Consider the following 12,232-nt stretch of genomic DNA (forward strand, 5'->3'; position numbering starts at 1 on the left):
GTTTGTTTGTTTGTGTTCGTTTTTGTTTTTGTAATGAAACTCTAGAGTCAATATTGCAAAACTACCATGAGCCCCAAACCCAGTTACTTCCTTTAAAAAAAAGTCAGGTTTGGAAACTTTGTTTTGCAGATGGTCAGGATTCATAATCAGATTTTGTACTCTTTACATACTGTCGAAGACTTCTCCCCCTGGTTTTCAAGGAGCAATTCTCCTCTGGGGATAGTCTTTTAATCTGGGAACAAAAGTGTGACAGCTCTGCTTGAATCCAGCCCTAAATCAATGTGTCTTAAAATGCAGTTCCTGGAATATGTTCATCAGGAATACTGCATGTTTGTTAAAATGGATATTCCTGGGCCATACACTCGAGTCTAGGAATATGCATTCTTACTGATCACTCCTGCTTAGTTAATTTAAGAGCTCTACTAAAGCAGTGCTAAGCAGTTCATCCACGTTTCTCTTCCATTTTTCGTCTTTTATTGCAATCACCCTCACTTTAAAGAGACTCTTCACTGTGTCTATGAAGTCCTGAATGATAAAAAAAATTGTGATTTTCATGTTTGCTATGATATTTCTAACATCTATTACTGTGCCTGGTAGAAGAGTTTTAATGAGTATCTGTTGAACTGATTGAATTAAATCAAGATGTAGCAATACAGTCAGACTCATGGGAGAGCTATAGCTGTTTGCCTGAGTCATGCTGTACTAGGAGAGTTAGAATTAAGTACCAAGGTCTTAAAGTTAGTGCTTAGCTGCTCTCTTTGGATGGGAGATAGTTCATTTGAAAGGGATGCCTGGAAGAGGAATATGATATTTTCTATTCCATTAATTACAGGGTGACTTTCCTTTGCTCATCCTCTGTTTTTCCTGACATCATTTTGTGCTGTCCACAGCTCCTGGGTACAATCATAATAGTATATTTTGCTTTGGTCTTGGTCTTGCTCATAAAGAAAGAATCAGTATTATTTGTTTTCCCAAGGAAATGCGGTCCCAGGACACTTTCCCCAAAGGACTGCAGCTCTGATTCATCCATTCTTTCTTTCTTTTGACTTCTTTGGTTTTATTTCATTTCTACCCTTGCTAAATGTTAATAAAATACATGCCATAGAGAAATATATTCCAGAGGACACAGAAGGACAGACATCATAGCTATTTCCTCTGCTGGCAATGGTTCTACTTTTCAGACCCTAACATTCCCCTGTTTGAAGCTTGCCCTCCACAATGGCTTTCTGTTCACCATTGAGCTATATACTAAAATGGGATTCATGCCAGCCCTCCCTTGCAGTGTGACAAACCTTTGGTAAGAGAATGATGCTAAGCTCTTTGACCATCTGTCTAGTTTTGTGTTTTTCCCTCTCTCTATGTTACCAGGAATGTCTAAAAACATAGTATTCTACAGCTGTGTGGATTGTGTGATGAATATCTAAAAGGGAAACATTAAGTGTTGGCATCTGAAGACTCCTCATTTTTTGTTTCCTTCCAATGTGAACCTTATAGGATACAGTCAAACCCATGAACTTGAACTTGAGTTTGCCAATAAGGAGACTTCTTGCACTCTGGACTTTACCTTGGTGACACTTAACAAACCTTTATTGTTTTCTTACTGGGAATCTTTACATATCCTCATCATAGACCACAGGAGTGATGCTATTATCAAGGAAAACTGGGGCTTCTTGTAAACATTCTGCAGAGTCCTCGACCTCCAGGAAGGGATGGGGCTCCTGCTCGGCTTCCAGCTGCTGAATCTTCCTTTCCTTTTCCTCTAAAACTTCTTCCAGCTGAGTGATCTTCTCAGTCTGAAGGGAAACCTGGGTTGACAACTCCATGATCAGGCTGATTTTCCGATCACCTTCTTCCACAGGTGGGAGACCACCACAGGACACTCCCAGCAACCTGCCTTCTATATAGCAAACAAGAAAAGCAAAGTCTGAGTATTTTTAATTGGATTTCCCAGCAGTCAAAGAGAGGGAAGATGAAAAAGCTTCATTTCTCACGTTCTTAAAAGAGAACACAGATGTTGCATCATCTGGTCAGATAGGCTGAGAACGGAATCTGGACCCAGTGTGGGGAAGGACTCTGGGTGCTTGTGAAAAAAGAACGTAGAAGCCTCTGGAGAGGGAGGAGAATCCGTCTTTGCCAACTCTTTTATACACATTTAACTTGCAATTAACCATGAGAATGAGCTGTCCTTGACTATGCAATCTACAAACAATAGCCATCTCAAATTTCATGTTATCTTTTTCCTTAAGAGTCACAAGAGTTACAATCAAGTAGAAATACACTTGAATGTGAATTTTAATTTGACTGGGGGAAAAATGCTGCCACTGCCCCTTCTGGGAAAAGTGAGAGTGAGAAAAGACTAGTTTTTTTTTTAACCCAAGTCAGCTTTAAAGTTGGCAGGGGTGTAATTTGAGGTGATCAGGAAAATTCTATTAGCATGGTATAGAGTTTTAATTTGTTTTTGGGTCTGAAGACTTTCTGGCATGTCTTAAATAAAATTAGAAGTACTTTCTTGATGTAAAAGCTTATCTTTATCAATTTCTATCAGCTAACCCCTCAGATAAAGATAAAGGTTTGAGTGAGGAAGGGGAGAGGGGTTCAAAGAGGTGAAAGATTTGTGGCTGGCAGTCATCAAACAAATGTAGCTGCTGAAAGGAAACCTCATTCTACTAGACGTGAGCAGCCCTACCCTCCTCACCACTCGCATCATGAAATTTCTACCATTAACATAATTCCTCAGAGGTGTGTAAAAGGCAGCTTCAGCTGTAAGAAATAAGGGATGTCAAGGGCTTGAGGATAATCCCAGGAATAATTGAGCCAAGAGAATATGAGTGAACCTGACACATGTTGTCGACAGCTGATGACTAAAATTGAAGGTCCAGCCTTTACTCAATCCCCAGTGAAAACAAACCCATCAGCTGCACCCAAAAGAAACCTAACAGTCCAGGATACAAAAGCCTGCTACCATCGGGTACCTCCACACCTGCTTTTCTGCGGTACTCCACGCAGACGAGGACTCACCCATTTCTCAGCAAATAAAACTAATTGGCAATCATCACTCTCGCGAGATCACGGGGCAAAAAACGCGAGCACCGACTTGCGCATGGGCACGATGCTTCGGCATCGCAAGAGCGAGGAGAGGAGAGCGGCGTGTCCTGAGGGAGAGCTCCTACAAATTATTACTAGCTAACTGGTACGTTTCAAAAACTCATGGAGGAATTTTTCTCTGAATATTTGAAACCCTAACAGTAATATTTAAGGAGGTGGTAGTTTGAGTATTCTTAAAAAGCAATGAAAAAACCCCTCAAATCTCGAAGGAGCGTTTAATTTGTGGCCTCTGCAGTGGGGCTGTACTTTCAGGCCCAGGAGCGGAGCAGGGCCTTCCTCAGATCTGTGGGTATGCCCGGCCTCAGCTCGGAGCTTTGCTGCCTAGTACGGTCGCCACTAGCCACGTGTGGCCACTGAGCAACTGGATGGCACTGGTCTGAATTGAGATGCGCTGTAAGTATGAAATACACTTTGGATTTGGAGGACAGTTTGAAAATAATGGGAAATATCTGATTAAATTTTAAAAATTGAATGTGTATTAAAATGGTATTTTTTTTACATTTTTTATTGATTCATAATCATTTTACAGTGTTGTGTCAAATTCCAGTGTTCAGCACAATTTTTCAGTCATTCATGGACATATACACACTCATTGTCACATTTTTTTCTCTGTGATTTATCATAACATTTTGTGTATATTTCCCTGTGCTATACAGTGTAATCTTGTTTATCTATTCTACAATTTTGAAATCCCAGTCTGTCCCTTTTAAAATGGTATATTTTGATATGCTGTGCTAAGATATATTTTTAAAAATCCGTTTTACTCATTTGTGTTTGCTTTTTAGAAATGTGGCTGCTAGAAAATGTAAAATATCATTTGTGTCTCGTATTTCTGTTGGGTAGTGCTGGGCTGGAGTTTCCATTTGGGTAAGGCACGCTTTGAGACCCAGGTGCATGTGATCTTGTAGCGGGATCGTTAATAGTTATTTGGGAGGCTTGCTGGTCCTCGACCATTAGCACATAGATAATTTGTTTACTCCGCAAGGTGAAGACGTGGAAAACCTGGGCTTGGGAGAATGCGTTCTTATGGGTTGAAGTGATTTTCAACAGGAGAGGAAAAAATAGATGGGAAGAGGCAGTGAGAAAGATGGTAAGGAAAGGAACAGCAGGCAGGATGGGGAAGACTGGGCTTCCGTGAGGCTTGGGGACGCGGGGCATCAGGAGTGTCTCTTCCGGTCTGTGCCTGTCAACTTCTCCTTTCTTTTCTACCTCTTTTTAAATCTTTTTTTCCCTCAGTTTTTACTTTCTCTTTAGGAGAAGTTATTTTCTACAGATTTGCATAATGAAGAAAGGAGTTGAGTGCCATTCTGAAAGGCAAAGTGGTCAAAAATACTTTTTAAATAATGCAAGATAGGTAGAATACTTTTCCACTGAATTCTTTATATATATGTGTGTGTATATATATATATTTTATTGAAGTATAGTCAGTTTACAGTGTGTCAGTTTCTGGTTTACAGCATGCTTCCATCATACATGAACATTCTTTTTCATTATAGGTTACTACAAGATACTGAATTCCTGTGCTATACAGTATGAATTTGTTGTTTGTTAAACATATATTAGTCCGTATCTATAAATCTCAAACTCCCAATTTATCCCTTCCCCCTCCCCCCATAACCATGTTTGCTTTCTATGTTTGTGAGTCTGTTTCTGCTTTGTAAATAAGTTCATTTGTCTTTTTTTCTTTAGATTCTACATGAGTGATGTCATATGATATTTTTCTTTATCTTTCTGGCTTACTTTGCTTAGAATGACGATCTCTGGGTCAATCCATGTTGCTGCAGATGGCCTTACTCTTTTTTATAGCTGAGTAGTATTCCATTGTATAAATGTAACACAGCTTCTTTATCCAGTCATCTGTTGATGGACATTTAGGTTGTTTCCATGTCTTGGCTATTATAAATAGTGTTGCTCTGAATATTGGTTTGCATGTATCTTTTTGAATTAAGGTTCCCTCTGAATATATGCCCAGGAGTGGGATCTTTTTCACTGAATTCTAATGATAAAGGGGCAGAAATGCAGCAAGGTGTGGCATTATGTAGGCAATCACAATCACTAGGTCTGTACCCTCTGCCCTCTCAGAAAAGAGTAGTAGAGGGAGAAGGTGGAAAGACAATGAGAGGAGAGTCAGGGTGTGTTGGTTGGCTCAGGCTGCCCCAAGAAAATATCATATGCTGGATGTCTTAACAGGTTTTTTTTTTTGTCACAGTTCTGGAGGCCAGAAGTCCAAGATACAGTGCCAGTGTGGTCAGGTTCTGATGAGGACTCTGTTCCTAATTTGCAGACAGCCATCTTCTTGCTGTGTCTGCACATGGTAGAGAAAGAGATTACAAGTTCTCTGATTCTACTTATGAGGGCACTAACTTCACTAAGAGAGCCCTACGCTCGTGACCTCATCTAACCAATTACCTCCAAAAGGTACCATTTCTAATACTATTACATTGGGGTTGGGGCTTCAACATAGGGATTTTGTCGGGGACAAGTCCATCCGTAGCACAGGGAGAAGACAATAGGAAAAGGAGTAGAGAAGGAACAGGAAGCTGAAAAAAGGAGATGGCATAAGGCCTTTGATTCCCACTGTAATGTTTTCATATATTAAACGAAAATGCTGATGAGGAGACAAGCTAGAGTGTGCACACCAAAAAGGAAATTTCTCATACAAGTGTATTTTACTATTAAATGACCTCTTTACACATAGAACGAAAATATTTTTGTTCCGTTTCTAAACCTATTACAAATAACAAAAGTCTTTTAAGCTTTTCAACAAGTAAGGGACTCCAGGACTCTCACATCCTATTTGTATTGGAAATAGCCCAAGGCCACCCCAGTGCGTTTTCCAGACTCCACCACTAACCTTAGCATGCCCTTCCCTGCTCCGGGCTCTGTGTCTGTAGTAGGAAGGGCTGGGTGTCCCTAAGGTCCTGTCAGCTCTACAAGTCCTCAAATCTCAAACACCTGTGGTCTTTGCGGCCTTTGGCCAGGAGCTCAGATAGTCTTGCCAAGGCCATGGCTGTCTGAGGCATGGAGGATTCTGTCATCTGACCAGATAATCTGGCTTTAACCCCATACCTAGAGGCCCTAGGAGACCCAGAGCCTCTTTTATCTGTCAGAGAGAAGGGACAAACCTGAATAGCCACAGACGGGGTATGAAGTCATCACAATCGCTTCTGTTGAGAAGGTTTTTAAAAGCATATGTCATTTGCCATGATTTTCCCTCTTTCTGCCTTTGCTTAAAATGGGCAAAGCAGGAGTGGGAATGCAGGTTTAGGGTCATGGCAGAGAGGAGGCAGGAGAAGGGATGGTGGTAGTTGTGCAGGTTTAGAAATGTTTAGAAAGAGGACAGCCAAGAGGAGCCTCCTGCTTACAGCTGGACCAGGCTATCTTCACAGTTTTATGTCAGCTTTGAAAGATGACATATACATAGATATTACATATATACATATGTATATATACACATATATGCATACATACATATCTGTGTATATGTGTAACTGAATCACTTTGCTATACACCTGAAACTAACTTTCAATAAAAAACAAAAGAAAGAACCATTAAAAAAAAAAGAAGGCAAAAACTTGCCTTGGGCCATTTCCAACTTTGCATTCTTAATACTGTCAATACCTTCATGCTCTTAGCAAAGAGTCACATGAGAGCTGTGTCAAAAATAAATAAACAGATAATAGCTGAGGTAACTGTAGTTGGGGTAGCTCAGAGAATTAGAGTTGAAATGTTCATTTTAGGGGTGTTCTGACCTCACCTGTACAGTAACTATTTCTACAACATCCCAAAATGAGGATTTTCTAAGTGAGTGATTCTCAGATGTTACTGTCCCTCAAGCTCTTCCTAGATTAGCTGCCAATTGTAATCAATGAGTAGAATTTGCATTTTGCCACCAGTGCAGGTACACACTGTCATAGAGGTACCTGACAGGTGGAGGCTGTGATGGACAGAATCGGGGAGAGCTGGGTACAACCTAGTGCCAATCAGAGGAAAGAGATGTGGTGTAATATTAGGTCAGAAGACCTACAACATGTGAAAACATTGCCTAGTGCTTTTAGGAAGTTAAAAGTTTTGTGTAAACAGTGATACAGTACTGAAGGGCCGCTCAGTGAATGGCTAGAAAGCTTTTTTTAGATTTTATATTTCTAACAAGGGGTGTTCCCCTTTTCATTTCTTTACTGATGTCACCACCCAAAGTGTTCATTGAGCAGAGAAAAGCTGAGAACCACTGATCTAGTTTCTAATTCCAAACTTCTAAAAATGGGAAGCAGACTTGTTCCCACTTGGAGCTCAAGCATCCTGCATTGTCATCTATTCATTCATTCATTCATTCAGTAGTTAGTTCAGGAACTGGGACCCAGCACACAGAGTGAATCAGACGTGTGTTGGCTCCACAGTCCAGTTCCCTGGTTGGGTAGGAAAAGCAACACCGAGTTAGACCCTAAAGGACATTCAAGATTTAGCCTAAACAAACAACTCTGCTGGGTACTCACTGGTGGACGTTTACTTTTCTCTCTGCTGTTCAAGCTCATGACCAGGGCTGCCAGGTATTTACTCAGTAAGACTCTTACCGGTGAGGTGATTAACTACCTCATTCCCTCAGAGCCACCCAGGATTACTGTTTGGCCTAAGGTCTATGTCAGCTTCCTCTTCTGTACAAGCACCCATCACTCTGACTAACCTTCAGGCTGGTTTTGAAAGCTGTGTATGTTTCCGAGTAACCACAAGGGATTCCAGTTTCATCTGTTGCCATACTTGGACTTAAAAAGTGGCACATCCTTATAAAAACATATGCCTCTCATTACTTGAATAAAATCCAAAATGACAACAAAAACCTTCCTAATTTTCTATCCTTCTGTAGATTTGTACAATGAACATTTGAGAATGGAAATTCTCTGAAATAAATGATTCACTTATGTTTTGCATTCTTGTAGTGCAAATGTGTTACCAGTTGAAAATAAGATTAGTCTTTCTTCTTGAAGACTTCTCTGTCCTCTTTGATGTTTTGATTTGAACACTTAGAATACATTTGAAGTTGGCACGTTTGTTGATTTGGGGAAAAAACCACGCTGCATTAGAAGAACAGATTTAATTGGCGAGTAAGTTTGGTCAGTTAAAGTGATTAAAATGCAATGTGATATTTACTAAGAATTTTTAATCTGTATTGCAAAACTTCCCATATCATGATGGCCATTCTTATAAAAGAATTGTTTTAGAGGAAGAATTTGAGGTGCAGTGACAGACTGGAGCAACCACTGATCAGTCCCATCCCTAAGAGCTGAGAAACATCTGGCTGTTTTGATAAAGTGCTTTGGAAGGAAGACATACTTAGTTGAAACCTTGATGGAAAGGCTGTAGCCCTGATGATGTGGGGAAGTGCTGGGGACAGAAATGGGATCAGAGAGCCTATTGAACACCTGATGGAAAGAAAACCACTTCGGAAAAGCAGGGAGCAAGAGAGATGGTGTAGGAAACACTTGTTGCTTCATGTTCATTGGGCCTCAAGTAGATGCTGTGCCTGTGCGGGGTCTGGCTGATGTGGATGCTTTGAGGCCTTGTTTAGTGTTTAGGGACCAGGTGGGGTGAGAAGCATGCCTCTCTAACTACTAGCATCACTCCTGTGGTGGCGCTCTCACCATTAAGTATGTGTGGCAGCTCAGCAGTCCCAGGGAACTGCAGGTTCCCCACCTCCTTCCTAGGCCCACTCTGAGGCATAGATGCTCCATGATGCCCATGCTTAGCGGTTAATTACCTCTTGCCCAGCACAGGTAGTTGAAGTATTACAGTTGCGTCACATCTGCCACCCTGCTTCTGCCCTTTCAGTCCGGTTTCAGTTCTACACAGCAGTGTTCCATTAAAACATAAATTGGGTGTCGACACTCTTTTGTCCAAAATCCTCCAATGATTTTTCATCTCATGTGGACGGAAAACCCAAGTGCTTACACTGAGCCTTGTGATCTGGCCCCGTGAGCCTCGCTGACACACCTCCTGTTCCCCTCTCCTCATTCACCCTGCCACGTTGCCACCGACCTCATCTCCATTCCTACCCATGTTGCCACCCCAGAGCCTTTGCATTTCCTCGGCCTGGTTAATTGTACCCCTGGTTTATACATGGCTAGTTCCCTCAATTCCTTCAGGTCTTTCCAAAGTCACCTTCGCCCAATGAAGCCTTCCCTGGCCGTCTTGCCTGAAATTTTAACCCAGCCCCCATGCTCAACATGTCAAATCCCTGTTCCCTGCTTTGGTTTTACTGACATGCTACATCTGACTACTCTATATTTTATTTTTATCTTGTTGCTAGTCTTTCTTCCCCATTAGAATAAAACTCCACGAGGACAGGAGAACTTCACTACTATGTCATCTGTTCCTTAAACAGCCATGGCACATAGTAGGTACTCACTAGTTAACTGAATAAATGAATGAAAGTTAAGTGCATACATGATACAGAGTTGCCATGGCAATGACCAGTCCAAAGATTTCAGCCGGTGTATCACTGGGATGGTCCCTACCTTTTTTCACCAGACACATATTTTCTTCAAATAAAGCTCTTTCCTACTGTATTTTTAAAAGATAATAAACTGTTATTTTTGTACAACATTGTACTGAACGTCTCTGAGTTTAAGTTAAAGTGGAAAACTTAGAGTAGATTTCTTCCAGATCTATGGCTTAGATTATATAAGCATTAAAAAGGGTTTTCCAAGCTGGCACCTGGCAAGCCTCCTCCTCAATATGGAGAATCCAGGGCCTCACTGCTGACATTCTGCTCAAGGCAATCTAGGAGGATGTCTGAGAATCTTTTTATGAAGCTCCCTATGTGATTCTGATGATCAGCCAGGTTTTTGCAGTTGAATTTCTACTGACCTGTAGTAGACATGGTGACCCGAGCTTTTGGCTATGTCCTAAGAGGTAGGCCAGAAATCCCCTAGGACAGCCTCTTGACAAGGCTGCAGTGCACACAGCTGGAGGAGAGGTTTCACATTGATTACACTCTTTTTGCCTCTCCATGGTTACGTGAAAGGGCTCTGCCTATAAATGTCACTAGCTTACTGAATGCATCCGTTGTCCTCACAGTCCCACCCTGCTTCTAATGATCTTAAATCTTATCTTGGCGGTTCTAACGTGGCTAAATGAGCTCCAGGATACCCAGAGAAAATGACGAGTGCCTGAGAGTTTGTTTTTGTTTCTGCTGCTGTTTCCCAAGGCATGGATGGATCCATTTCCTCCCAAGCTGAACTCGAGAGGAGTCTCTCCTTTCCTTCCCTTGAGGAGTGGGTGGGTGAAGGAGTGAGCAAGGGAAAGGAAGGGGAGAGGTCACGCCTAAGGGTGGAAGCACAGTGACTCCCCAGCTTTTGTAAGAGTTTAACAGCTACCACTGCCACACAGGGAACAAGTGAATCCCCTCTGCAGATCTGAATCCAGGGTTTTCTTCTTGGAACCTGCCAGAGTCAGGTGATATGTCCAAGAAGACTGATAGAACACTATTACAGAAAGATATGTTAATATTTTGGCACTAGCTTGGGAGGCGGAGGAGAGTTGTTTGTATGGGAAAGCAAGTGAGAATGTCTCAAGGTGGTGCACAACATGAATATAGGTTGGGACGTGGTGGAGGGACACAGGCAGTTGACAGAATGCAGTGCTGTGTTACATCTCCTATCTACACCAGTAGGGCAAAGGTTTTGCTAGGGCGAGGGTAGGACAGCATAGGTTAACTTAGCCCATTGCTCCCTTTCCGGGCAGGGTTCCTTCCCACCCACTATGGGGTCTCAGACCACAGCAGGCTGTTCTGTGGACGGGTTCTTTGATGAGATACACAAACACTGTCAGCATAACAACACACCTGAGTTATCCCAAGATGAAATCAATCTAAGCAGAAGGAAGGCTTTTTGGAACCTCTCTTACCTCTTCCTAGGGCAGGACCTGGTGTCCCCTCCCATAGGTCTGGCTCCTTTGAAGAGAATAATGGGATAAACACAATGACTGACAGCCTAGCCAGAGGCCAAAAGGTAAAAATGGATTCTGGTGGGAGAACAGGACATTCAAGGGAGGGTGAGAAGCAGGAGATTGGGAGAAAGAAAGAAAAAGAAGAGACAATAGATGGAGTATTTCTATGCTTATTTGAAGTGGAATCAGTATGGTCTCAAGGTATTTTAGAAGAATTAAAGTAGGGGTAAGGGTGATTTTCCATCATTTGGACTGCATGTTGCACCAGAGTGACTAATAGTGAGACTTTTTCCTGCTTTTCTTCCTAGGTGCATGGGGATTTTATGAGGCTAAGTCCTTATGACATGAGGAATGCCAACTTCCTGTTAATTTTCAAAATATAATACAGTTTCTGGTATTGTACGGCATTGAGAAATAAAAAGATGCTGTAGTAATAATAGTATGGAGCCCTTAATGCCCTCCTGGCTTTAAGTTGGAGAACAGAGTTACAAGCCAGAGTGCACGTGGCTTAATGAAACTGGAAAAGGTAAAGAAAGGGATTCTTGCCTACAGCTGCTGCAAGGAACACAGCCCTGCTGATGCCTTGAGTTCAGCCCAGTGACACTTGTTTTGGACTTGTGACCTCCAGAACTATAAGATAATGCATGAGTGTTGTTTTAAGCCACTAAGCTTGTGGCAATTTGTTACAGCACGAATAGGAAAGAAATACAGAAGGGAAAACTAAGGAGCATCTGAGGAATGAGAAAAATCCATGTGCTGTAGGAGGCCCAGAAGCTGCTCATTTGGGTGCAGCTTCACCATTGGACTTGGATTTCAATTAGGGGAAACTCAGGGTTTCCTAACATGTAGAGAGGTCTGAATTCAGAGCCTCCTGCATCCTGTGGAATTTTGTGCCATTGCTATGTATTTCCTCTTCCTTGTAAAGGCTAACTTTGCTATGGGCTCCAAGCATTTAGCATTTAAATATGTTCTATAGCTACTGTCTGAAAAGGAGATAAAACCCTTTTGCTTGTTGACACCTCTTCAGCGGTTTCTCTGCCACTCTTCTCTGCTTCACAGTCACATCTCTCTGAAGGGTTGTCTATACTGTGACTCTCTTTCCGCATATGTGAACCCATCACACTCTACTTTCTTTTGAATTAGGTTACTCAGCTTGGCTTTGCTGAGGTTACTGATGTCACTAAAT

At 41.9% G+C, this 12,232-nt stretch overlaps 1 protein-coding gene and 1 long non-coding RNA gene across 7 annotated transcripts in view; one reads left to right on the forward strand and one right to left on the reverse strand.

Moving 5' to 3' along the window:
- Positions 1-12,232, forward strand: part of LOC107034508 (uncharacterized) — a 340,267-nt gene that overhangs the window by 14,505 nt on the left and 313,530 nt on the right. The window contains exon 1 of one of the 2 annotated variants that reach the window (XR_012069846.1): positions 3,139-3,190. The exons of the other annotated variant lie outside the window; for it this stretch is intronic. This is a non-coding gene — a long non-coding RNA (uncharacterized lncRNA). Of the gene's footprint in view, positions 1-3,138; positions 3,191-12,232 lie in introns of those variants that run through there. 2 annotated transcript variants of the gene reach the window in all.
- Positions 1,560-12,232, reverse strand: part of CCDC192 (coiled-coil domain containing 192) — a 175,509-nt gene continuing 164,836 nt past the window's right edge. For 4 of the 5 annotated variants that reach the window (XM_072957532.1, XM_072957533.1, XM_015247658.3 and 1 more), the window contains one exon: positions 1,560-1,897. In XM_072957532.1, the coding sequence (XP_072813633.1) occupies positions 1,611-1,897 (287 nt within the window). In that variant the 3' untranslated portion in view covers positions 1,560-1,610. The remainder of the gene's footprint in view (positions 1,898-12,232) is intronic. The other variant, XR_012069828.1, reaches the window with a different exon arrangement.

Source organism: Vicugna pacos, chromosome 3 (genome assembly GCF_048564905.1).
Source record: "Vicugna pacos chromosome 3, VicPac4, whole genome shotgun sequence".
NCBI classification, from domain to species: Eukaryota; Metazoa; Chordata; class Mammalia; order Artiodactyla; family Camelidae; genus Vicugna; species Vicugna pacos.